Source organism: Chelonia mydas, chromosome 6, assembly GCF_015237465.2.
Source record: "Chelonia mydas isolate rCheMyd1 chromosome 6, rCheMyd1.pri.v2, whole genome shotgun sequence".
Classification (NCBI taxonomy): domain Eukaryota; kingdom Metazoa; phylum Chordata; order Testudines; family Cheloniidae; genus Chelonia; species Chelonia mydas.
The window spans coordinates 8,939,965-8,965,624 of record NC_051246.2 but is presented as its reverse complement, the minus strand read 5'-3'; the positions used below and the strand labels follow the sequence as shown (position 1 = coordinate 8,965,624).

The 25,660-nt window shown below is 45.7% G+C and overlaps 1 protein-coding gene across 16 annotated transcripts in view; it reads left to right on the top strand.

Moving 5' to 3' along the window:
* LOC114022685 overlaps positions 1 to 25,660 on the top strand; it is a 118,889-nt gene that overhangs the window by 47,279 nt on the left and 45,950 nt on the right. For 12 of the 16 annotated variants that reach the window (XR_006291642.1, XR_006291641.1, XR_006291643.1 and 9 more), the window contains 7 exons: positions 1,822 to 1,923; positions 9,349 to 9,448; positions 11,227 to 11,348; positions 16,113 to 16,192; positions 16,595 to 16,723; positions 19,170 to 19,265; positions 19,469 to 19,639. Coding sequence is in view for 12 of the 16 variants with exons in the window: in XM_043548982.1 (XP_043404917.1) it covers positions 1,822 to 1,923; positions 9,349 to 9,448; positions 11,227 to 11,348; positions 16,113 to 16,192; positions 16,595 to 16,723; positions 19,170 to 19,265; positions 19,469 to 19,639 (800 nt within the window). In the remaining 4 variants the exon portion in view is untranslated. The remainder of the gene's footprint in view (positions 1 to 1,821; positions 1,924 to 9,348; positions 9,449 to 11,226; positions 11,349 to 16,112; positions 16,193 to 16,594; positions 16,724 to 19,169; positions 19,266 to 19,468; positions 19,640 to 25,660) is intronic. The other 4 variants (XM_037899013.2, XM_037899016.2, XM_043548983.1 and 1 more) reach the window with 2 other exon arrangements.

Sequence of the window (25,660 nt, the reverse complement as noted above, 5' to 3'; positions counted from 1 at the left end):
ATTTACCGGGCATAACAACATCATTCCCCTTTGCCAGAGAGAAGAGAGGGCAGAGATCTCTCCATTCAAAGATTTTCCTTTATCCCGGCCCTGCTAGCCTCTCCCACTCTCTCTGTCTCTCATTCCCACCTTGCACTTCCTTCCCGTGGGTCTTTCTGCTCTTCCAGTTAATGGATTAACTAGCTCCATAGCTCCCCCAGCTCAGAGGAGTCTAGCAATTAGCCCCAGCTTCCCTCAATCAGTCCCTTCCCCAGGGAAACTAATTGTACTTACAGGGTATGTTTTCACAGCAACTAGATACCTGCAGCTGGCCTGGTCCAGCTGACTTGGGCTTGTGGGGCTCGGGGTGCAAGGCTGTTTCTTTGCTGTGTATACTCATGGTCTCAGTCTTGGACCCTCCCACTCGTAGGGTCCTAGAGCTCAAGCTCCAACCTGAGCCCGGAAGTCTACACAGAAATGGAACAACCCCGCAAACGGAGTCAGCTGGCATGGTCCACCACAGGTATTTCTGTGCTGTGTAGACACACCCTTTGTGACCAGTGTGCTAGTTCAACTGCTGGTTCTCAGCACTGTGACACTGGGTCTCCCACGCTCCAGGTGCGTTCCCTAACTAGTGGACTATTTACTATCCTGTGGTGGGTCTCTCTCTCTCTCTCTAATATTATGGCTTTGACCACAAATTCCATCCTGGACCTGATACATCTTGCTGATGAAAGTTTAATTGAAACTGATAAATTCCTGCAAAAAAAGATTTGGTTTTGATCAATCAGCATTTTCCTATGAAACAGTTTTTATTGAAAAAACAATGAGATCTACTTGGGACACCTTAGAGACTAACAAATTTATTTGGGCATAAGCTTTCATGGGCTAAAACCCACTTCATCAGATGCATGGAGTGGAAAATGCAGTAGGAAGATATGTATACATAGTACATGAAAAGATGGGCCTTGCCTTACCAATTCTAACGAGGCAATTCAATTACAGTGGGCTATTATCAACAGGAGGAAGAATCACTTTTGTGGTGGTAATCAGGGCGGCCCATTTCAAACATTTGACAAGAAGGTGTGAGTAACAGTTGGGGGAAATTAGCATGTGGAAATTAGTTTTTGTAATGACCCATCCACTCCGTCTTTGTTTAGGCCTAATTTGATGGTGTCCAGTTTGCAAATTAATTCCAGTTCTGCAGTTTCTCATTGGAGTCTGTTTTGGAAGTTTTTTGTTGAAGAATTGCCACTTTTAAGTCTGTTATTGAGTGTCCAGGGCGGTTGAAGTGTTCTCCGACTGGTTTTTTAATGTTATAATTCTTGACGTCTGATTTGTGTCCATTTATTCTTTTGTGTAGAGACTGTCTGGTTTTGCCAATGTACATGGCAGAGGGGCATTGCTGGCACATGATGGCATATATCACATTGATAGATGTGCAGGTGAACGACCCCTGATGGTGTGGCTGATGTGGTTAGGTCCTATGATGGTGTCCTTTGAATAGATATGTAGACAGAGTTGTCAATGGCTTTTGTTGCAGGGATAGGTTCCTGGGTTAGTGTTTTTGTTGTGTGGCGTGTAGTTGCTGGTGAGTATTTGCTTCAGGTTGGCTGTCTGTCTAATTGAAAAATTCCTGGCCAGCTCTACTTAAAACTACAAAAGGGCCTCTATGCTTGTCTTATCTAAAGCTTAGCATTTCTCTCAAAGCGTAGACAGGCCTAGCTCATTCCAGGCACCCCTCTTCTGGGGACCAAGGTTCTGTCTGCTTCCCTGCAGATACTGTCTCCCTTACGCTCAGGGTCTCCTGTTTTTATGTGTTTTTGTTGTTCTTTGTTTCAAGTTTCCTGCCTGAAGATGCCCTCCCCAGTCCCAGTACAAGGGATGTTGGGTCCAGCTTGGTTAGAGGCAAACCTTCCAAGAAATTGACCCCTGTATTACCAGGTAAAAGCAGTGATTGGATTATCTAAAGCCATTATCTGCCTTCCTGTGGAGCTGAGGGGGGCTCCTGCTGGAGTGAAATCTGTGAACCAATGTAGTAGACAGCATAAGAACAATCAAATAAACAGAGGGCACACAGCACCCATACAGATAACAGAGATCTCCCACATTCTTCACAATGTAATATTACCCATCTGTATTGTTAGGCAAACTATTAAAAATGATCTGTCTCTCTTAGCAGGGGGGAAGGCTAGCTCACTGTAGTGAGGGGTTTGGAAAAGTTTCAGTCAGGCAGGAAAAGAACATTAGTGAGATAAATATTACCAGAAATTGTGTCATTATGGGAAACTTTAACTTCCCAGATATAGACTTGCAATACAATGCTATTATTAGTAGTAGTACCTAGTTATTCCTGGTTGTGATAACCAACAGATTGCTTCATCAAATAGTCACTGAGCAAACAGGAGGTAATGTTATTGTAGACTTGGTTTGGGAAGCAGTGAGGATATCATAGAAGATGGAGTGGAGTGATCACGAGGTAATTCAGTTTAAATTAAATGGAAGGGCAATCAAAACTAGGTTGTTAATTAAGGTTTTTGATTTCAAAAGTTCAGAGTGAAAAATTGAGGGAACTAGTGAAGTCAACGGAAGAGCTCAGGGTCACAAATGTGGAGGAGCCTTGAAATTTCTTTAAGGTAAAGATGTAAAAATGATCTGGAATTTGCATTCCAAACAAGGGGCAAAAGTTTGTAGAGAGAGGTCCAGACCTAAATGGATGAATAAGCGCCTCAAAAAGGTGATTAGGAGTAAGTAGAGAGACTGCAAGGAACAGAAGATGGGATTGATCAGCAAAGAAAGCTATGTCTCGGAGGTCAAAAAGTGTAGGGATAAAGTGAGAATTGCCAGAAGTCAAGCTGAGTGTGAGACCTTGCAAAGGAAATTAAAAGTAATAGTAAAAGGTTGTTTAGCCTTATAAATGAAAAAGGAACAAGAATAGAAGAAGCCCTCCAGGGGCATCACTCCTGCCCGATCCCATAGAATCATAGAATATCAGGGTTGGAAGGGACCTCAGGAGGTCATCTAGTCCAACCCCCTGCTCAAAGCAGGACCAATCCCCAATTAAATCATCCCAGCCAGGGCTTTGTCAAGCCTGACCTTAAAAACTTCTAAGGAAGGAGATTCCACCACCTCCCTAGGTAACGCATTCCAGTGTTTCACCACCCTCCTAGTGAAAAGGTTTTTCCTAATATCCAACCTAAATCTCCCCCACTGCAACTTGAGACCATTACTCCTTGTTCTGTCATCTGCTACCACTGAGAACAGTCTAGAGCCATCCTCTTTGGAACCCCCTTTCAGGTAGTTGAAAGCAGCTATCAAATCCCCCCTCATTCTTCTCTTCCGTAGACTAAATATCCCCAGTTCCCTCAGCCTCTCCTCATAAGTCATGTGTTCCAGTCCCCTAATCATTTTTGTTGCCCTCCGCTAGACTCTTTCCAATTTTTCCACATCCTTCTTGTAGTGTGGGGCCCAAAACCGGACACAGTACTCCAGATGAGGCCTCACCAGTGTCTAATAGAGGGGAACGATCACGTCTCTCGATCTGCTGGCAATGCCCCTACTTATACATCCCAAAATGCCATTGGCCTACTTGGCAACAAGGGCACACTGTTGACTCCTATCCAGCTTCTCGTCCACTGTAACCCCTAGGTCCTTTTCTGCAGAACTGCTGCCGAGCTATTCGGTCCCTAGTCAGTAGCGGTGCATTGGATTCTTCTGTCCTAAGTGCAGGACTCTGCACTTATCTTTGTTGAACTTCATCAGATTTCTTTTGGCCCAATCCTCCAATTTGTCTAGGTCCCTCTGTATCCTATCCCTACCCTGCAGCGTATTTACCTCTCCTCCCAGTTTAGTGTCATCTGCAAACTTGCCGAGGGTGCAATCCACACCATCCTCCAGATCATTTATGAAGATATTGAACAAAACCGGCCCCAGGACCGGAGGGCACTCCACTTGATACCAGCTGCCAACTAGACATGGAGCCATTGATCACTACCTGTTGAGCCTGACAATCTAGGCAGCTTTCTATCCACCTTTTAGTCCATTCATCCAGCCCATCCTTTTTGAACTTGCTTGCAAGAATACTGTGGGAGACCGTGTCAAAGCTTTGCTAAATTCAAGGAACAACACATCCACTGCTTTCCCTTCATCCACAGAGCCAGTTATCTCATCATAGAAGGCAATTAGATTAGTAAGGCATGACTTGCCCTTTGTGAATCCATGCTGACTGTTCCTGATCACTTTCCTCTCCTCTAAATGCTTCAGAATTGATTCCTTGAAGACCTGCTCCATGATTTTTCCAGGGACTGAGGTGAGGCTGACTGGCCTGTAGTTCCCAGGATCCTCCTTCTTCCCTTTTTTTAAAGATTGGCACTACATTAGCCTTTTTCCAGTCGTCCGGGACCTCCCCCGATCGCCATGAGTTTTCAAAGATAATGGCCAATGGCTCTGCAATCACATCCGCCAACTCCTTTAGCACTCTCGGATGCAACGCATCCGGCCCCATGGACTTGTGCACGTCCAGCTTTTCTAAATAGTCCCGAACCCCTTCTTTCTCCACAGAGGGCTGGTCACCTCCTCCCCATGCTGTGCTGCCTAGCGCAGTAGTCTGGGAGCTGACCTTGTTCGTGAAGACAGAGGCAAAAAAAGCATTGAGTACATTAGCTTTTTCCACATCCTCTGTCACTAGGTTGCCTCCCTCATTCAGTAAGGGGCCCACACTTTCCTTGACTTTCTTCTTGTTGCTAACATACCTGAAGAAACCCTTCTTGTTACTCTTAACATCTCTTGCTAGCTGCAGCTCCAGGTGTGATTTGGCCTTCCTGATTTCACTCCTGCATGCCCAAGCAATATTTTTATACTCATCCCTGGTCATTTGTCCAATCTTCCACTTCTTGTAAGCTTCTTTTTTGTATTTAAGATCAGCAAGGATTTCACTGTTAAGCCAACCCGGTCGCCTGCCATATTTACTATTCTTTCTACACATCGGGATGGTTTGTCCCTGTAACCTCAATAAGGCTTCTTTAAAATACAGCCAGCTCTCCTGGACTCCTTTCCCTCTCATGTTATTCTCCCAGGGGATCCTGCCCATCAGCGCCCTGAGGGAGTCAAAGTCTGCTTTTCTGAAGTCCAGGGTCCGTATCCTGCTGCTTTCCTTTCTTCCTTGTGCCATCTCCTAGGGTATGTCTAAACTGGCAAGTTTCTGCACCACAAGTTATACCACTTTTATTAAAAAGCTGGAATTAAACTGCTGTTGCATGTCTACACTGTTCCTTGTGACGCTGGAGCGCATCCACATTAGCAGCTCTCACAACGGCAAAGAGAGCAGTGCATTGTGGTGGCTATCCCACTGTGCAACTGGCCGCAGGGTGCTCTGGGAAGGGTTTGCAATGCCTCATGGGGCAGGCACAGCATTGCATGATGCAGGTTTCCCAGTCCCATTGTTCCATGGGCATCCTACTACATTGGCAGCTGCTTTTCAACTGAAGTGGGGGGGGAGTGTGTGTGACAGGGAGTGTGTGTATGGACAGGGGGAGAGAGACAGTGTGTTTTGGGGGACAGAGAGTGTGTCAGCATGCTGTCTTGTAAGTTCAGACAGCAGCAGGAAGCTACCAGTCCTGAGGTAGGGGGAGGGGGAAATCCAGACATCAGCCCCCACCTCTCTGCACAGCGCACACACACACACGCATGTCTCCAGGGCAGCCGAGTACACACACACACACACACACACACACACACGCATGTCTCCAGGGCAGCCGAGTTCAAAACAATGAGCAGAACGGTCACTTGAGGCATTATGGGATAGCTCCGGAGGCCAATTATACAGCGCAGAAAGCAATCAAGTGTTTACACTGGCAATAGAGTGCTGGGGCCTCTGTGCAAATAGCCTCACAACTCTCCTCGAGGTGGGTTTTTGTGCAGCGCTGCGACTGAGGAGTTTCTGCACACCAAGTGGCTTGGCAGTGTGTACACATCTGCAGCTGGAGCACAAAAAGCTGCTTTAATGCGCAGAAACTTGCCGGTTTAGAGAAACCCCTAAATTTTTCAGCCCTGAAACTGTAAAAGACGATTGTCACTTAACCGTGTTATCATTTGCCTTTAGAATTAGCATTCTATGAGATTAATAGTGTGGATGGAGGAGTTCTGAATTCATCAATTGTTTCATGCTGGTTGCAGACATAGAAACACCTGCCTTGCTTTATACTTGATTCACATTTGAAAGGTTTTTCTGGGCAGCCATTTGGGCTAGAAATGTATTTTTTAAAATCAACACTTAGATTGCATATTCTGTGCCACAATCGAGGTGTTGGCCGAGGGAACACAATAGCAGCCACCACTCCATAGCTGAATTTGCAGCCAAATCTCTAGTATGAAGCAAAGAAGAGGGCGCTTAGGGGGTCTGTATGCAAAGGGGCATCCGTATCCTTCTTGCCAGACATCCTTGCAAGACTGTAGTTTGTTTTTGCAGGTCTGCAAAAATAGAGTTTGGAGACCAGTGGAACCACTAGCCTGCTGACTTGCCTGACTGGAAAGCCAGGATTGGGAGGCTATAAAGGGTTAAGTTGTTGGAATGTGTTTGGGGTCGATGATTCATGAGAGTGGTCACTCTCAGGTGGGTGATGTGGAGAGTGGGGCCCTCGACCATGGGCAGAAAGAAACTGGGAAATGAGTGCTGGTAGACTTGTGGGTGGGTGACCTGGAAGTGATGCCCCTGGAGAGGGGAATGGAAAATCACTGTACCTTTATCTGTTTTACTTTGGGAATTGGAACCCTTGTGGTAAAACAATTCTCCCAAGGACTACTGTATGTGTACGTGAATATATTTGCCTAGAGGTGGGACTTTGAACTTGACAATGTAGAGAGACCATGCACTCTTTATGGCTGGACCAAGGGGAAATTGAGGCAGGTGCACTTGTTGTGTCATGGCCTCCCACAGGAAGGCAGCCCACGTTTGTGGAGGTGGTGGCCCTGAGCTTTGCAAAATCCCAAAGTGACTGCAAGAGGCAGGAATTCTTCAGGTTCCCCATCATTTACAGATAGTGCTTACAGTGGTAGGTGTCAGTGTTACCTTCTCTGCACCCACAGTAATATCTGTACCAACCTGGATTGACTCTGATACCTTCTAAAGGTGACTTACAAAAAAGGGCTCTCTTTTTCTTCGTGGTACGCCCCAAAGGCCTGCGGGTGTGTTGAATTAAAAAAATTCTACTTGATTTCACCTTAGAAATGTTAGGAATTAAATACTTCGTCTTCCCTTTTAGTTGACTGGGAGGTTTTTTTGTCTCCAGGGGGTTGATTGGGATCATGACTCAGACATCTTTTCTTCCAAGTGTTACTCAGACATTGGCGTTAAATCGGTGTTAACAAAAATAACCTAAAACCCAAAGAGTTTTAAACAATCTTAATAAAAATCACTACCCTCTCAATGAATCCATGTTCACTTGTTTGTTGTCTGATGGCATTGTCCTACCATATGGGGTAGCTGCTCTCTTCCAGGATATACAACACCTACATTTCTAAAGAAAGAAATTTTTTTTTTCCTTGGAACAACTTTTCAGGCTTAGACTAAAACCCAGAATTTCCCAAAGTGTGGGGTGAGTCCCTGGGGGTGATGTGAAGACTGCCAGGGAGGCCATAGACAGACCTCTCAATTATTCTCTGAAGTTTCAGCTTTCATTGTAAAAAGATGAATCTCTAGCTATCATGGTTGTGAAGAGAGCCTTCAAAACATGAACCGAGTGTAACCATGTCTGCCTGCGCTTGCAGGGAGTCTGAAGTAGCTCTGATGTATGAGCTGCCCCATTCATTTCAATGGACTGTAACTCAGATGCCAGTGATGATCATTGAAATGCCAACATTGCCAATTATCTCTCTGCTCCAAGCCTGTAAGAAAGCTGAGGAAGTATTATGTGACTTTCTAAGTCAGTGGTACATGAAGGGGGAAGGAGGTAGTGGTATATCAATTAAAATAGGTAGATTTGTGCTGATACGATGTGTAAAATATTAGCAGCACGGGCAGGGCTACGATTAATTTCATTTTCCTGTACTGGGTGACTTCGCTTTCAAAAGTTTAGGAAAGGCTGGAATGACCTCAAACCCAGGTAAGTGAGCTTTAGGCGGGGCTCAGACTAAAGGCAAAGCAGTGGGAATCACAGAATATCAGGGTTGGAAGGGACCTCAGAGATCATCTAGTCCAACCCCCTGTTCAAAGCAGGACCAATCCCCATTTTTTGCCCCAGATCAACTAAATGGCCCCCTCAAGGATTGAATTGACAACCCTGGGTTTAGCAGGCCAATGCTCAAACCACTGAGCTATTCCAGCCCCCAATTCAGTTCCTTTTCTTTAAGTAGAGTGATCAGTGGCCTAAATACTCAGAGTTAGGCGGGAGCTCACCTTCACAGCCCTCTGGGCACCTTAAGATACGTCTATGTAACGTCCAGGGCACTGAAGTGCATAATGGTTTGGCCCACCCATGTTTTTGACTCCTAACAGCCATACGTATATGGTCCATGGAGTCTCCCAGATTCCCCAGCATATCTACAGCCTGTTGAGAGCCCTTTCTTCGGGTGCTATGTGCAAAGTGCAGCCGGTTCAGCATGTGGAGCTGGGGAGGGGCTCTGGGGACCCCACAGCGGGGGATCCATGTTGGTTATTCTTGTTAGTTTTGTTGGTTGGTTTATGTATCCCTGTTGGGCAGCTAGTTTAGAAAAAAGAGCCCAGCAAACTTTGGAAGAGACACACGTGAGTGTGAGTCCCCACAACCAGCACACTATATCGGCAAAATAACAGCTGGGCGATGGCTGCAGCCATCCGGCTTGGGGTCGGCGTTTCATAAGTGAGGAATGTGCTCTGATAGTCTCCGGTCCCATAAGGAATGCCATCTAGAATAGGGAGGCTAAGAAGGTTATCATCCCTCTGGTGTTACCTAACTAGTGTTCCTGAGTTGGTGAAACCCAAAAGTAGGACAGAAGGTTTGATAGATTTCTGGTAGCCAGTAACAATCCCTCCTGACGTCAGGAATCTGATCCTTCTGAAGCCTGGGAACATCATGGGCTGTGCTTAAATCAACTCAAACTAGACCAAGAGAGTACTTGCGGGGAGCAGAAGGTCACTGGCTGAGGTGCAGCTGGAGCTGAATGGAGACCTGTGTCCCAAACAGTAGAATCCTGGCAGAGGGAAATGTTGGGGTTTTTCTTTCTCAGATGCTGCCCTGCAACCCAGCTACAGCTGCATTTACCCAGAGCTGTTACCCACCTCTGATAAGGGAGCTTTGCTGTATTACAGCTCTCTGGCTAGTCACTTTCTGATCATTTTCTCTCCTTTTATAAATCAACCAACCCGGATGTGAAATAGATTTTCTCTGGTTACAGGCACATACGTGGGGTTGCGTAACCAGGGTTCCACCTCCTACTTAAACAGTCTGCTGCAGTGTCTCTTCTTCACGCGAGAGCTCAGAGAGGCCATCCTCAGGTGAGGGGCATTCACGGTAAACCCTGGGGTTTCATCAGCAACAGCACACGAGACATGTGGTTAGGCTGGGTAGCTGCATGGTTCTGATCCTGAGACCCAAAGTAGGACACAACCATTGAGGTAAGAATGGCAGGGCAGCACTGTGCAAGAGAAAGGGGCAGGCAGTGATAGCTGGCTGCAGGGTGTGAGGGGGAAGAGAAAAGAGAAGGGGCAGCAGCCCACAAGTATGGGGAGGGCAGAGGAGGAGGCACCTTGAAGTTATACTGGAAAATGGGGCCCACTTCTAATAGTGGCTTCAGGGCACATTCAAGCAATGTAATGACCATGTCCAGTGGGGTGGCAGAGTGTTCCCGAGAGAGACAACCAGGGCACGGTAGCAGGGAAACACTTTTTCTAAGGGAAGGCTCTCTGAAGGAGGCAGTGTCCATGGTAGGCAGGCACTGGTCTGTGTAACTGAACCATTTGCAAGTGAAATCAGCCTTCAAGATGCTGATTGGGATTTAAATAGACCAGTCAGACGTCTATTGGGAGCTCCCCAGATTCACTCACTCTGCCTAGGATGACTGAGGAGGGTTTGGAACCGTGCGGGAGAAGGTGATGAAAACAGCTGTCGGGTACCAGAGGTCAAATAAGACCCAGGTTGCCAGGGCTGGAGATGGGAGCCAGAGGGGGCCCTTCTCTCTCCAAGGTTGGCTGCTGGATAATATTTAATGTTCTAATATCTCCCTCCTTCTGTACAACTGAGACACTAGCCCAAATTGGTTAGACCTTGTCTTGGTGTTAACCTTTGAAATCCTTTCCTCTCTGGTTATCTTTCAATAAACACCTCTTTGGCAGTAACATGTTGTGTCTGTGTAAGGGACCGGGGTGACCACAGGTGGGTTGGTGTCCACAAGGCAAGGACAGCCACCAGGCGGTAGTTAGCGAGCAGGGTCAGAGACTGGCGACCAAGCTGGAATCAAGAGGCAAGAGTCAGGGTCAGAGTCAGACTGGAGATGGAGACCGGAGATCAGAAAGCTGGGGGAGGCCTGGAGTCACAGCAAGCCAGCACTCCATGTGGGTGCCCACACAGCATCCAGGGCAACCACCAGAGTTAAATAGTGAGCAGGGGCCAGTCAGAAAGCCGCAGGGTGCTGTCACTCTGGGGCCTGTAGGCGGTACTTCCTGCGGTGCCTAATCTCCACAGTGCTCCTTGGCTACAGCTTTCCATGGCCTCCAGGTGGCAATGTGGGAACTTCAGCTGTCCCAGGCTCCACGTCCCAGCTTCTAGTACTGCAGGCCCTTATGGCCTGTAACCTGACTCTCATCTGCAATCTTTGTGGCAGTTTGGGAAAGGGGAATAGTTACTTGGCTTCATTTCTGCAAGTGTTTAATAAAGAGCAGGCCGAGGAGAGATGTGTACCTGGCCAGAATGGAAATGCGATGCTGGGTCAGAAATCCAGTCCCAAAGAAGCCATCCCTGTAAAGCCTACGAATAGACCTGTCACAGAAAAGAGTCAGAGCAAGTAATTTTTGTCTCTCCCTTACTCAGTCCCCTATTGCACTGTATCACCAAGCCACAGAGAATCCCCCCACTCCTCCCCCCCGAGATGAGAGTTGATTTCAGTCTGTTCTTTCATTTCTGGGATTTCTCCAAGGGTGCCACTAGCAGGACCCAACCCAGACACCAGGAGGGACCACTCTCTCCTGGAAGCACTACCACAGCAGCAGTTGGGTCAGAACCTGGATTTTACCTGGAAAGTGGCCAATTAAATTTGTGTCTCTGTGATATTTTGTAGCTTCGATAATGGTGGTGACTCCAGCATTGTGTGTCAGCTGCAAAAGCTGTTTCAAGAACTGAAGTGTAATGAATCAGCACCTTCCACCAAAGGGATTACAAAGTGCCTTGGGGTGAGAGACGGTAAGAGTTCTGTGCCATGGCATATTCACATTTACACAGCTTTCTATTAAACAGGAGACAGACATTACCTAAGTAATATCTCATTATTGATGCTAATCATCAAAAGGGCTGGAAGTTCCCTTTTTGCTAGGCCACTAAAACTCTGTATGCATATTTGAATTATTCCTATATTTCTTCCCCAGTCCCCTCTTGCCCCCTTTCCAGTCCCTAACAGGTTCTCATGCCTCTCCCATTCATTTCTGTGAATTCCCCAATGTGTTTACTTTAGGTCCCTTATTTGTTCCCCTGCCTGTCTGTTAATACAAGATGATTTCTCAGCCAAGTATAAAAGGTTTCCATAATCCTGTTTCTGCTCCATGACTTTCCCCTGCCCTCTCCCTATGCAGCTTCTCCTCCTTCTTTACAATAAAAGTTCTCATACCTATACTTCTGAAGATTTGCCATGTCAGGCACACTGTCTTCTGATGGATCCTTAGAGTTTCTCTTCCTACAGCCCGAGGCCTTTCTCAGGTGTTGCTGCTAACCTCCCATTCTGTCCACACCCACAAACCTCCCACCCGAGTTTAGTGGTCCTTTGAACCTGGTCTAGCTGGCCCAGCTGTGTGGGTGTGTCAGAGCCCAGGTTCTGCTTTCACTTGGGCTGGTAATCCTCTCCCTTTGCAGTAAGAACACAGGCTAAATCACTCAAGTGTTGATAGTCCTCCAGTGCCTTCTCACAAACCACCCCATGTGCCCAGGAAGACAGACCAGTTTTCCTACAATCCAATGGCAAAGAATCATGGAGTTGCTCAGTTTACTGCAGCACACAGAACCATAGGATATGTCCCCCAGAAGCCCTAGAAATACACAGGGGATCTCAGTGCCAATGATGATGCATTATCTGGCTTTGCGGTGTGACTGTTTTCACACCTGGGCTAGGCTAACACAGGTGTCAGTCACCCAGGCTAACTGCAGTGAAGACGTATTCTTAAGTGTTGCTGCATTCAGAGGTGCTCGGGGTGCTCTCTGCTCAGAGGCATGAAAAGTTCTCTGGGATGCACATGACCAGGGATGAAGAAATGAATAGGGCAGCAGTATGGGGCACCATCCTCTGGATCTTTTAAGTTAGTCGTCTCCAACCTTTCAACACAAGATCACTTTTTGAATTTAAAAAAAAGGAGTACTTGTGGCACCTTAGAGACTAACCAATTTATTTGACCATAAGCTTTCGTGAGCTACAGCTCACTTCATCGGATGCATACTGTGGAAAATACAGAAGATGTTCTTATACATACAAACCATGAAAAAATGGGTGTTTACCACTACAAAAGGTTTTCTCTCCCCCCACCCCACTCTCCTGCTGGTAATAGCTTATCTAAAATGATCACTCTCCTTACAATGTGTATGATAATCAAGGTGGGCCATTTCCAGCACAAATCCAGGTTTTCTCCCCCGCCCTTTTTCCCCCCCACACACAAACCCACTCTTCTGTTGGTAATAGTTTATCTAAAGTGATCACTCTCCTTACAATATGTATGATAATCAAGGTGGGCCATTTCCAGCACAAATCCAGGGTTTAACAAGAACGTCTGAGGAAGGGAGTGTGTGTGTGTGTAGGTAGGAAAAAACAAGGGGAAATAGGTTACCTTGCATAATGAGTGGCTAAGTCATTATGCAAGGTAACCTATTTCCCCTTGTTTTTTCCTACCTACACACCCCCTCCCCCCCTTCCTCAGACGTTCTTGTTAAACCCTGGATTTGTGCTGGAAATGGCCCACCTTGATTATCATACACATTGTAAGGAGAGTGATCACTTTAGATAAGCTATTACCAACAGGAGAGTGAGGTGGGGGGAGAGAAAACCTTTTTGTAGTGGTAAACACCCATTTTTTCATGGTTTGTATGTATAAGAACATCTTCTGTATTTTCCACAGTATGCATCCAATGAAGTGAGCTGTAGCTCACGAAAGCTTTCATAGATTCATAGATATTTAGGTCAGAAGGGACCATTATGATCATCTAGTCTGACCTCCTGCACAACGCAGGCCACAGAATTTCACCCACCCACTCATACAAAAAAAACCCTCACACCTATATCTGTGCTACTGAAGTCCTCAAATCGTAGTTTAAAGACTTCAAGGAGCAGAGAATCCTCCAGCAAGTGACCCGTGCCCCATGCTACAGAGGAAGGCGAAAAACCTCCAGGGCCTCTTCCAATCTGCCCTGGAGGAAAATTCCTTACCGACCCCAGATATGGCGATCAGCTAAACCCTGAGCATATGGGCAAGATTCATCAGCCAGATACTACAGAAAATTCTTTCCTGGGTAACTCGGATCTCACCCCATCTAATAGCCCATCACAGGCCATTGGGCCTATTTACCATGAATATTTAATTACCAAAACCATGTTATCCCATCATACCATCTCCTCCATAAACTTATCGAGTTTAATCTTAAAGCCAGATAGGTCTTTTGCCCCCACTGCTTCCCTGGGAAGGCTATTCCAAAACTTCACTCCTCTGATGGTTAAAAACCTTCGTCTAATTTCTAGTCTAAATTTCCTAGTGGCCAGTTTATATCCATTTGTTCTTGTATCCACATTGGTACTGAGCTTAAATAATTCCTCTCCCTCTCCGGTATTTATCCCTCTGATATATTTATAGAGAGCTATCATATCTCCCCTCAACCTTCTTTTAGTTAGGCTAAACAAGCCAAGCTCCCTGAGTCTCCTTTCATAAGACAAGTTTTCCATTCCTTGGATCATCCTAGTAGCCCTTCTCTGTACCTGTTCCAGTTTGAATTCATCCTTCTTAAACATGGGAGACCAGAACTGCACACAGTATTCCAGGTGAGGTCTCACCAATGCCTTGTATAATGGTACTAAAACCTCTTTATCCCTACTGGAAATACCTCTCCTGATGCATCTCAAGACCGCATTAGCTTTTTTCACAGCCATATCACATTGGCGGCTCATAGTCATCCTATGATCAACCAATACTCCAAGGTCCTTTTCCCTCCTCCGTTACTTCTAATTGATGCGTCCCTAGCTTATAACTAAAATTCTTGTTATTAATCCCTAAATGCATGACCTTACACTTCTCACTATTAAATTTCATCGTATTACTATTACTCCAATTTACAAGGTCATCCAGATCCTCCTGTAGGGTATCCCTGTCCTTCTCTAAATTGACAATACCTCCCATTTTGTATCATCCGCAAACTTTATTAGTACACTCCCACTTTTTGTGCTGAGGTCAGTAATAAAAAGATTAAATAAGATTGGTCCCAAAACCGATCCTTGAGGAACTCCACTGGTAACCTCCCTCCAGCCTGACAGTTCACCTTTCAGTAGGACCCATTGTAGTCTCCCCTTTAACCAATTCCTTATCCACCTTTCAATTTTCATATTGATCCCCAGCTTTTCCAATTTAACTAATAATTCCCCATGTGGCACGGTATCAAATGCCTTACTAAAATCTAGGTAAATTAGATCCACTGCTTTTCCTTTGTCTAAAAAATCTGTTACTTTCTCAAAAAAGGAGATCAGGTTGGTTTGGCACGATCTACCTTTTGTAAAACCATGTTGTATTTTGTCCCATTTACCACTGACTTCAATGTCCTTAACTACCTTCTCCTTCAAAATTTTTTCCAAGACCTTGCATACTACAGATGTCAAACCCTAAGCTTATGCTCAAATAAATTGGTTAGTCTCTAAGGTGCCACAAGTACTCCTTTTTTTTAAATTTAAGTGCATCTCAGGATCTACCTGCCCCTTCCATGAGGCCCTGCCCCATCCCCAGAGCCCCACCCCACTCATTCCATCCCCCCTCCCTCAATCATTCACTCTCCACCACCCTCACTCACTTTCACTGGGCTGGGGCAAGGGGTTGGTGTATGAGAGAGGGTGAGGGATGTGGGCTCTGGGAGGGAGTTTGGGTGCAGGAGGGGGCTCAGGGCTGGGGAGGGGGTTGGGGTGTGGGAGGGGGCTACGGGGTGCTGGCTCCAGAAGGGGGGTCAGGGCTGTGGGTTGGGGTGCTGGCACCTGTTGGGCGGCACTTACCTCAAGCAGCTCCCAGATGCCAGTGCAGCAGGGCTAAGGCAGTTCTGCCTGCCTGCCCCTGCCCCTGCCCGAGCCCCAGCCCCAGGCTGCTCGCAAAAGTGGTCAACATGCCCCTGAAGCCCTGGGCGGTTGCATGTGGCTCTGCACGCTGCCCCTCTCTGCAGGCACCACCCCTGCAGCTCCCATTGGCCACAGTTCCCCATTTCCAGTCAATGGAGCTGCAGGGATGGTGCTCGCAAGCAGAAGCAGTGTGCGGAGACCCCCTACCTACCTCAGGGGCACGTTGGCCACTTCCGGGAGCAGCACCGGGCCGGGGCAGGCAAGGAGCCTGTCTTAGTCCCACTGCATTGCTGGACTATTAACGGCCGGAGATTGCAATTGACTGTCAGAGGCTCCAGAATCAACCAGTCAATCGCAATCGATGAGTTGGTGACCACTGTTTTAAGTAGTATTTCAAAGCCTCACTGTTTTGTTTTGGTTTTATTGTTTGTTTTTAAAAAACAAACTCCAATGGTATCTTTGTGGCAATGGCAAGACAAGTTTTCACTGGGCATGTGAGTTCCGGAAACATCCCAGCTGTATCTGATCTGCCATCTTACCACAGAGTCTCTGCTGAAGAGGAAACAGAAGAAATGGAAACCGAGGCAGTGAACACTGCCCCTGTTAGGATTAAGTAACCAGCTACCACAGTTAGATGTTGATCATTCTGGTTTGTGTTGGTACAGTGCACCAGCAGCAGGATGTCGCGGAATATTTCCGGATTCTGATGAATAAAATCGTTGAGGACAAAAAGGAGATTCAGCAGGTAATTCTTCCCTTCAGGAAATCGAAACTTGAGATGCTCTTTAGATCATTACTTCCAAGAAAACCCTGCATTTAAAGAACTTTACATTACAGTACACCCTTCACCCGATAAAAGTCCTTTCTGTGTGCCATCTGGGGCATTATATCTCTATGGATTGTTGGAAACCCTTCTAATTAAAACAACGAGAAGTCCAGTGGCACCTTAAAGATTAACAGATTTATTTGGGCATAAGCTTTCGTGGGTGAAAAACCCACTTCTTCAGATGCGCTTTTTACCCACAAAAGCTTATGCCCAAATAAATCTGTTAGTCTTTAAGGTGCCATTGTAGTCCTCATTGTTTTTGTGCATACAGACTAACACAGCTACCCCTCTGCTACTTCTAACTAGTCACTCTTTCCCTAGCTATACCAGGTGGAAATGGTCCATTCCATCGTCTGCCATGGATGCGAACAGCAAACTAGAATCAAGGAGAATCCTGTCCTGAGTCTTGCTCTCTCTCTTGACAAGTGCAACTGTAAAGCTTATTCTGTGGTAAGGAAAATATCCTGGCATTGGTTGGGTGACCTACAACAGCGGATCTGTTGGTTACAATTAAACCTTCAATAGGAAGCCATTAAATTTAAGTTCATAGGCAAAAAAAAGGGGGAGAGGGTTGTCATAGAAAAGTACCCCAAACTTATTTGTCTGGGTGTTGTATGGTCATTCAAGCCTTCCAGAACTATAAAGGGATCTGGTGCAGATTTGTCATCTTGTTTGGGGTTAATGAACATATCATTTTTGTGAAATAATGAGCTTTTCATTCTTGTGACAGGTTCCTTTTTGTTTTACGTACTGATGCATTTCTAAATATACAGTGCGGGCTGTTAACCTTTGTCATAAATATAAAGGGAAGGGTAACAACCTTTATGTATGCAGTAATATAAAATCCCTCCTGGCCAGAGGCCCTCCTGGCCAGAGGTACATAATCATTTACCTGTAAAGAATTAAGAAGCTCAAATAACGTATTTGGCACCTGACCAGAAGGACCAATGGGGAAAGAAGATACTTTCAAATCTGGGGAGGGGAAGGTTTTGTTTGTGTTCTTTGTTTGTATGTTGTCTCGGAGCCAGAGAAGGACCAGGCAGGAAAATCCGTCTCCTAAACCCCTACCCCAAAATAAGTATCTAGGATTACAAAAATAGTAAGTAAACCAAGGAAAGGCGTTAGATTATCTTTTGTTTTAGCTTGTGAATTTTCCCTGTGCTAAGAGGGAGTTTTATTCCTGTTTTCTGTAACTTTGAAGCTAAGCCTGGAGGAGTGTTCTCTGTGTTTAAATCTTTTATTACCCTGTAACTTTACCTTCCATCCTGAGTTTACAGAGGTGCTTCTTTTACTTTTTTTAAACAATAAACTTCTTCTTTTAAGAACCTGATTGGTTTTCAGAGTCCTAAAAACCCAGGGATTTGTTCTGTGCTCACCTGTACCAATTGGTGAGGATATTATTTTCAAGCCTCCCCAGGAAAGGGAGTGAAGGAGCTTGGGGGGAATATTTTGGGGGAATAGGAACTCCAAGTGGTCCTTTCCCTGAATCTTTGTCTAAATCACTTGGTGGTGGCAGCAGTACTGTCCAAGGACAAGTAGGGATTTGTACCTTGGGGGAAGTTTTTAACCTGAGCTGCTAGAAATAAGCTTAGGGGGTCTTTCATGTGGGTCCCCACATCTGTACCCCAGAGTTCAGAGTGGGGAAGGAACCCTGACAACTTTTTTTTTCAATTCCTATTGAAAGTAGTAAGGAAAAGCTTGTTACCAGTATACCAGCGATGATTACACTGCCAGATGTATCCTGCGCTCTGTGTAAACTAAGCAGTGGTACGTCTTTGAGTGATGGGGCAGTTTTCTTTTACTGTAAAACTTCACTCACACTTGAAATGCATATTCTCACCTTATATACTGGCACATGGTATAGGCTCTAATCCTGCAATGACTTGGGCATGTGCGTAACTTTAAGCATGAGAACAGTCACATTGACTGGAATACATTCTGAAAGTTAAGCATGTGTGTAAGGCCAGGTCTACACTACAAACTTTTGTCAGTATAAGTATGTTGCCCAGGAGGGTGGAAAATCCACACCTTCTACTGACCTACCCCCAGTGTAGACAGTGCCATGTTGACAGGACAGCTTCGCCAACTGACATAGCTACTGCCTCTTGGGGTGGTGGAGTACCTATGCCGATGAGAGAAGCTCTCCCATCGGCATAGATAGCATCTACACTAAGTGCTACAATGGCACAGAACTGTATGTGTAGAGAAGCCCTAAGTCTCTGCAGAATTGGGGCAAAATGCCCTGTGCTCTGTAGCTAACTAAAAAACCAGTTTGCTTAAACGGGGGTTATTTAATTCTTCTTTGTTGCTTTGATGAGATAAAAACCTTTCCAAGGAAGTTGATGTCATAATTAAAATGTACCTTTGAAAAGAAAAATGAAGCCAGAGGGTAAATTCTCTGCCAGAGGTCTGCGTGGCATAGGAGAGAGTTCGTTGGAGGGTCTTTGGGGGCCAGTTCTCAGGGACAGCCACAGCCCTGTTGTAACTCAGAGCTGCTGTTCAAATTCAAAACAAAAAAAAAATGAAGGTCATACTCGAGTCAGTTCCTGTTCAGATAAGAACTTCAGCATATGTTTGAGTACATATGCTTAAGTCCCATTAAAGTCAAGGGGCATTGAGAATGTGCTTAACATTAAGCACCTGCTTAAGTGTTTTCCTGAATATGATGTTTCCTGGTTAGGTTTGGTCTATGTACTAAAAGTTTACCTGGGGAAAAAACCTCATTTGTTAGCAAAGTTGATGTACTTCTTCATACATGAAAAAAAGCAGGTCAAATACTGTTTACTATAATGCTGTCCCTTCAGTGCCCTGTGGGATATGATCCATGCTGTTCAATTTACTTCTCTCTTTCAATCATATAAATGTATATCAAATTGTAATTTCTGTCTCTTTGTAGAGTAATGCGTTGGATGCTGTCCAGGAAAAAAATGAATTTACTGGTGATGAGCAGTTCTATTGTGAAACATGTGAAAGCAAACAAGATGCCACATCGGTAAGCAAGGATTGTTTGGAATGGTCTATTGTACGCAGCGCTGAGCTGAGCTGCTCAGATTTGAAAGCTGTACGTAAAAAGAGGGAAATTGATTTTTTAATAAATGTATATTTTATTGTAATGAACTGTCTACAAAAGGGAATTTTTAGAAGGGAGACGATAGTAATATGGTATGTAATGAGCTGCTTTGGTGCCTCTTTCAGCGCTGCTACTTTGAAACACTACCCCCGATTCTTGTTCTGAATTTGAAGAGATATCAGTTTGATGGTAACTGGTTTAGAAAGCTGCATTATGAGGTGTCTGTGCCTTTTTCACTGCCTGTGAATTTGAAAGAACAGACTGCTGAGAACATGGACTTTCCACTGAGCTCTCAGGTGAATTTTATTCTCTTTGCCTAATAAAAAGAATGGGAAGGAAAATATACTAACAAATTCCCTAACTAGGACTCATAGAGTTCAGGCCTACCCTTGTGCAAAGCTATTGTAATGAACCTTGAATCTGTGTTGGATGGCGCCTTGTCTTGAGATTTGAGGTCTTGACTCGGAAGAACAGAGATTTGTCATTCAGGGAAATCTGTGAACTATGCTGGAGTGTCCCTAGCCTGACATCTGCTCCTCTCTGAGCCCTGGCATCCCTAGGTACCATTTCCAACTTCAGGTGGGGTTTTGATGGCTTCCTCTGACTTCCTCTTGGCCCTGGTGACTTTTACTGCCTCAGTCTTTGGGGGACAGTAGGTGCAGGAGTTAGTCTGTGCCCCCTTGCAGAGATGAGTTCATAAACTTGAACCTGCAAGCAAACCTCTGTGAGATGGTTCTTCATTGAGTGATGTTGTACATCTTCCACTCTTGGTATTGTGCACCCCTTAGTGCCAAAGATTGGTGCTTTTTCCTAGTTAGCACTGTCTGCTGTTGGTCCACATGTGCTCATTGAATGCCCTCACACTCTCCCACCCACCTCCAGTCATAAAGGGGCGGAGCAGAAAAACCACCACTCATTTCCTTCAACTGCAGCCTTAGGCTGGAGGTGGAACACTTTAGCAGTGCCTTATTTCTGTTTTAAGCTCAAGTAGCATAATCTATTGCAAATAGTGATTTAGTCAGTTAGTTTTAGATCATTTTTATTAGTATTTTAGGGTCAGTATTTTAAGATCGTTTTAACATTTAGTTAATTAGTGGGTGATAGGCAGCTGTGTCATCTCCTAAATCTCCCAGTTTCAAAACATGCCCTTCATGTCATGTTGCTGTGCTGGGCCACGACACTCAAGAAAAGAGTCTTTACTGTCTAGGTGAGGGGCATATTCCTAGTAAATGTACTACTGCTGTTCTTTCAACAAAGGGTCTCAGAAGAACAGGGAGATTAAACTCAGGAGGCATCTTCTGGAAAGATCCACGAGGCCTGACTCACATCCTGGTCAGTCAGATCTGTCTATCGGCTGCTACAAGTCGTGCTCCTGCTGCAGTTCAAAGATCGGGCTTGGCTACACTTGCAGATGTAGAGCCCTTTGAGTTAACCAGCCTCTGGACACCGTAGTAGGGAGAGTGGTGCAGTCTGTGTGGCCACTCTTGCAGCAGCATTGGGAGTGGTGCATTATGGGCAGCTATCCCAGCGTTCAAGTAGCTGCAACGTGCTTTTCAAATGCGGGGGGGTGGGGGGTGGTGTGGAGTGTGACAGGGAGTGTGTATGTGGGGGAGAGAGTGTGGATTTTTGGGGTGCTGAAAGTGTGTCAGCATGCTGTCTTGTAAGTTCAGACCCCCCTCCCGCCCCGCCTCTCTCTCACTCATTCAAAGCAAACAGTAAATGTTTGCTTTTTCTTCGAGCAGATAAGGAGCCGGCTGTCCAAAATGGAGCTTTGAAAGGGCATTTCTGCATTCCTGCAGCCGATTTCACAACAATGAGAAGAGTGGTCACTTGACTTAAGGGGATTATGGGATGTTTCCGGAGGTCAATCAGAGCGCAGTAATGCAACACCTCGTTCACACTGACGCTGGGGCATCACACCCAATACGCATCAGACGTTATCCCTCTTGACGAGGTGGATTACTAGGAGTGCTCTAGCCAGGGAGTCAGGGCACTCTACGTGCCTTGCCAGTGTGGATGGAGAATGAGTTAGAGTTCTCTGGGTGGCTTTAGTACGCTCTAACTTGCAAGTGTAGCCAAGGCCTTAGACTCAAAGGGGATGCTCATTTAATTCCCCAGGTCTTCAAAGGAAAAAAAGGTCACAACACCTCAAGCTGTGGCTTTGGAAGGCATACAAAAGTGCCATCTGAAGCCCTGAAGCATACCTGTAAGAGCTCAGTACTGTTAAGGAGAGAGCCTTCAGATCAGCCGGAAGTTTCAGTACCTCCTCTGAAGGTTACATTACCCTCTACTACAAGTGCTCCATTGATACACAAGGATTCAGTATTGTGTGCACAGGTATTGTCTAAGGCGGTGATACTCAGTCCACGGCTTGCGAGCTGCATGTGGCTCTTTGAGGTGTAGCCTGCAGCTCTTCAAGGCTCCCTCCTGCTCCTCCCACTCCCTCCAGGAGTGCGGCGAATCAGCTGATTGGAGGAACAGGGCTAGTTGAGCTCAGAGACTGAGCAATGGAGTCTGAGCAGCCTTCTGTAATTGCTAACACTAGGACTCCAGTTAAAAACCAATTAGAATTCTTTGAACAATCATGTACATTCCTCTTGTGGACATTAGTACACCCTGCTGTGGTCACGAAACTATGCATGGTGAAAGCAACGAAAAATGCTCCCTTATTCATGGTACCGCCAGGATTATTGGTACCTGGGCAAAGAGAATCACCTTTACTGGCTAATGCTGACAATCCATTGTCAGTACCATGTCTGGGTGAGTCACCGGTAGTGTTTATTAAATATCTGACTGCCGATCTAGTACTCACTTAATGAAGACCCCTCAACGGTCTATTATCTTTGTTCAGAAGAATATGAATTATCTTAATCAGCTTCTGAGGCAAGTTTCTAGGGATCTCCTTCTTACACACATGCTTATCTATCACCAAAGGTTCGTTCATCCTAAAACTAGACATCTGAAATCTACTTGTAAGGTTATGAATTTTCCCATGCTTCTTGGTTTCCTCCTTCTTGGGTTGCCAAGCAGTTTCTTCATGAACAGCAAATGTGGCCTTATTAGTACTGTTGGACTCCTCCTCAGGGGTAGAGGACCCCATCTTGGTCTCATTCAAGGCAAAGGTCTCCATCACCCAAATAGTTAGAAATTGGTCTTCCTGATGAGCAACCTCATACATCTCCTGTGCTACATCAGCCTGTTTCCTCCGAAGAAGAATTACAGGGTCAGTCATTATGTGGTGTAGTTGTAGCTGTATCGGTCCCAGGATGTTAGCAAGACAAGGTGGGTGAGGTAATATCTTTTATTTGACCAACTTCTGTTGGTGAGAGAGACAAGTTTTCAAGCTACACAGAGCTCTTCAGGTTCAGTCAAAACAAACTCCTGCAAATATTTTGTCTTCTCTTCCTTAAGGGGCAACAGCAACATCTTCCTCACCTCTAGATGATTATAGATCTTTCTGAGCTCTTAAAAGAAGATTGCTGGAGATTTTTTTCCCCCAAGCATGCATCCTCCACACCCTCTCATCCTTTTAGCCAAAGGTATAAAGGCCCGATATACCTCAGTTCCTTCTCACTGCCTGTGGTCGGTACTCAGAGTGTGTGCACATGTGCATTTGTCAAACTCTTTCCTTTTTCTCTTTTCAGAGAAAGTTTTCTGGAAAATTATTGTTGTGTATATATAGCTAGTTATTGTTAGTGGTACTTGCTTTTCAAAAATATTTTGCTTGTTTTCATTCGTTATTCAAGCTTTTAATCTCCGTACCGGGTCGTGCCTATGGGTGTGGGGCAAGCAATCAACAAAGTCTTTTTTCCTTTGATGTTCCACAATGGCTTGTCTGGTGTCTATGGACCTTATTTTGTTGAACATAACATTTACTGTGGCAAAGTAGTATTTCACACTTGGGTAATGTTTCTTGCCTGCCAGGGGAGCGGGGGTGTATGTGTTACAATTTCAGAGCAAATACTTTTCAAATTACAGAGCTCCACTTAAATATTAGAATCATAGAATAAAATCATAGAATATTAGGGTTGGAAGAGACCTCAGGAAGTCCTCTAGTCCAATCCCGTGCTTAATGCAGGACCACAATCAACTAAATCATCCCAGCCAGGGATTTGTCAAGCCAGGCCTTAAAAACCTCTAAGGATGGAGATTCCACCACCTCCCTAGGTAACCCATTCCAGTGCTTCACCACCCTCCTAGTGAAATAGTGTTTTCTAATATCCAACCTAGACCTCTCCCACTGCAACTTGAGACCATTACTCCTTGTTCTGTCATCTGCCACCGTTGAGAGCAGCTGAGCTCCATCCTCTTTGGAAACCCCCTTCAGATAGTTGAAGGCTGCTATCAAATCTTCCCTCACTCTTCTCTTCTGCAGACTAAACAAGCCCAGTTCCCTCAGCCTCTCCTCGTAAGTCATGTGCCCCAGCCCGCTAATAATTTTCGTTGCCCTCCGCTAGACTCGCTCCAATTTTTCCACATCCTTTCTGTAGTGGGGGGACCAAAACTGGATGCAATACTCCAGGTGTGGCCTCACGAGTACCGAATAGAGGGGAATAATCACTTACCTTGATCTGCTGGCAATGCTCGTACTAATACAGCCCAATATGCAGTTGGCCTTCTTGGCAACAAGGGTACTCTGCTGACTCATATCCAGCTTCTCATCCACTGTAATCCCCAGGTCCTTTTCTGCAGAACTGCCGCATAGCCAGTCAGTCCCCAGCCTGTAGTAATGCATGGGATTTTTCCGTCCTAAGTGTAGGACTCTGCACTTGTCCTTGTTGAACCTCATCAGATTTATTTTGGCCAGTCCTCCACTCTGGACCCTATCCCTACCCTCCAGCATATCTACCTCTCCCCCCATCTTAGCCCTGGTCTACACTGGGTGGGGGGGGTGTCGATCTAAGATACGCAACTTCAGCTACATGAATAGCGTAGCTGAAGTCGGCGTATCTTAGATGGACTTACCCGGCTGTCCTCACGGCGGGGAGTTGACCGGTGCCACTTCCTGTTGACTCCGCTTGTGCTTCTTGCAAGCTGGAGTACCGGAGTCAACGGGGTGCGCGTTCAGGGATCGATTTATCACATCTAGATGAGATGCGATAAATCAATCCCTGAAAGATCGATCTCTACCCGCCAATCTGGCTGGTAGTGAAGACCTGCCCTTAGTGTCATCTGCAAACTTGCTGAGGGTGCAATCCATCCCATCATCCAGATTGTTAATAAAGATGTTAAACAAAACTGGCCCCAGGACAGACCCCTGGGGCACTCCGCTTGATACCGGCTGCCAACTAGACATCAAGCTGTTGATCACTACCTGTTGAGCCCGACAATCTAGCCAGCTTTCTATCCACCTTATAGTCCATTCATCCAATCCATACTTCTTTAACTTGCTGGCAAGAATACTGTGGGAGACCGTTATCAAAAGCTTTGCTAAAGTCAAGATATATCACATCCACCACTTTCCCCATATCCACAGAGCCAGTTATCTCGTCATAGAAGGCTATCAGGTTGGTCAGGAATGACTTGCCCTTGGTGAATCCATGTTGACTGTTCCTGATCATCTTCCTCTCCTCCAAGTGCTTCAAAATGGATTCATTGAGGACCTGCTCTATGATTTTGCTGGGGACTAAAGTGAGGCTCACCGGTCTGAGTTCCCCGGGTTCTCTTTCTTCCCTTTTAAAAAGATGGGTACTAATTTTCCTTTTTCCAATTGTCCGGGACCTCCCCCAATCACCATGAGTTTTCAAAGATAATGTCCAATGGCTCTGCAAGCATGTCAGCCAATTCCCTCAGCACCCTTGGATGCATTAGATTTGGACCCATGGACTTGTGCATGTCCAGCTTTTCTAAACAGTCCTTAGCCTGTTCTTTCACCACTGAGGGCAGCTCACCTCCTCCCCATACTGTGTTGCCCGATGCAGTAGTCTGGGAGTTGACCTTGTCTGTGAAGACCGAGGCAAAAAAAGCATTGAGTACTTCAGCTTTTTCCACATCATCTGTCACTAGATTGCCTCCCCCATTCAGTAAGGGTCCCACACTTTCCCTTTGTTCTTGTTGCTAACATACCTGAAGAAATCCTTCTTGTTACCCTTCACATCCCTTGCTAGCTGCAACCCCAGTTGTGTTTTGGCCTTCCTGATTACACCCCTGCATGCTCTAGCAATATTTTTATTCTCCTCCCTAGTCATCTGTCCAAGTTTCCACTTCTTGTAATCTTCCTTTTTGAGTTTAAGCTCACTGAAGATTTCACTGTTAAGCCAAGCTAGTCGCCTGCCATAAGAACATAAGAATGTCCGTACTGGGTCAGACCAAAGGTC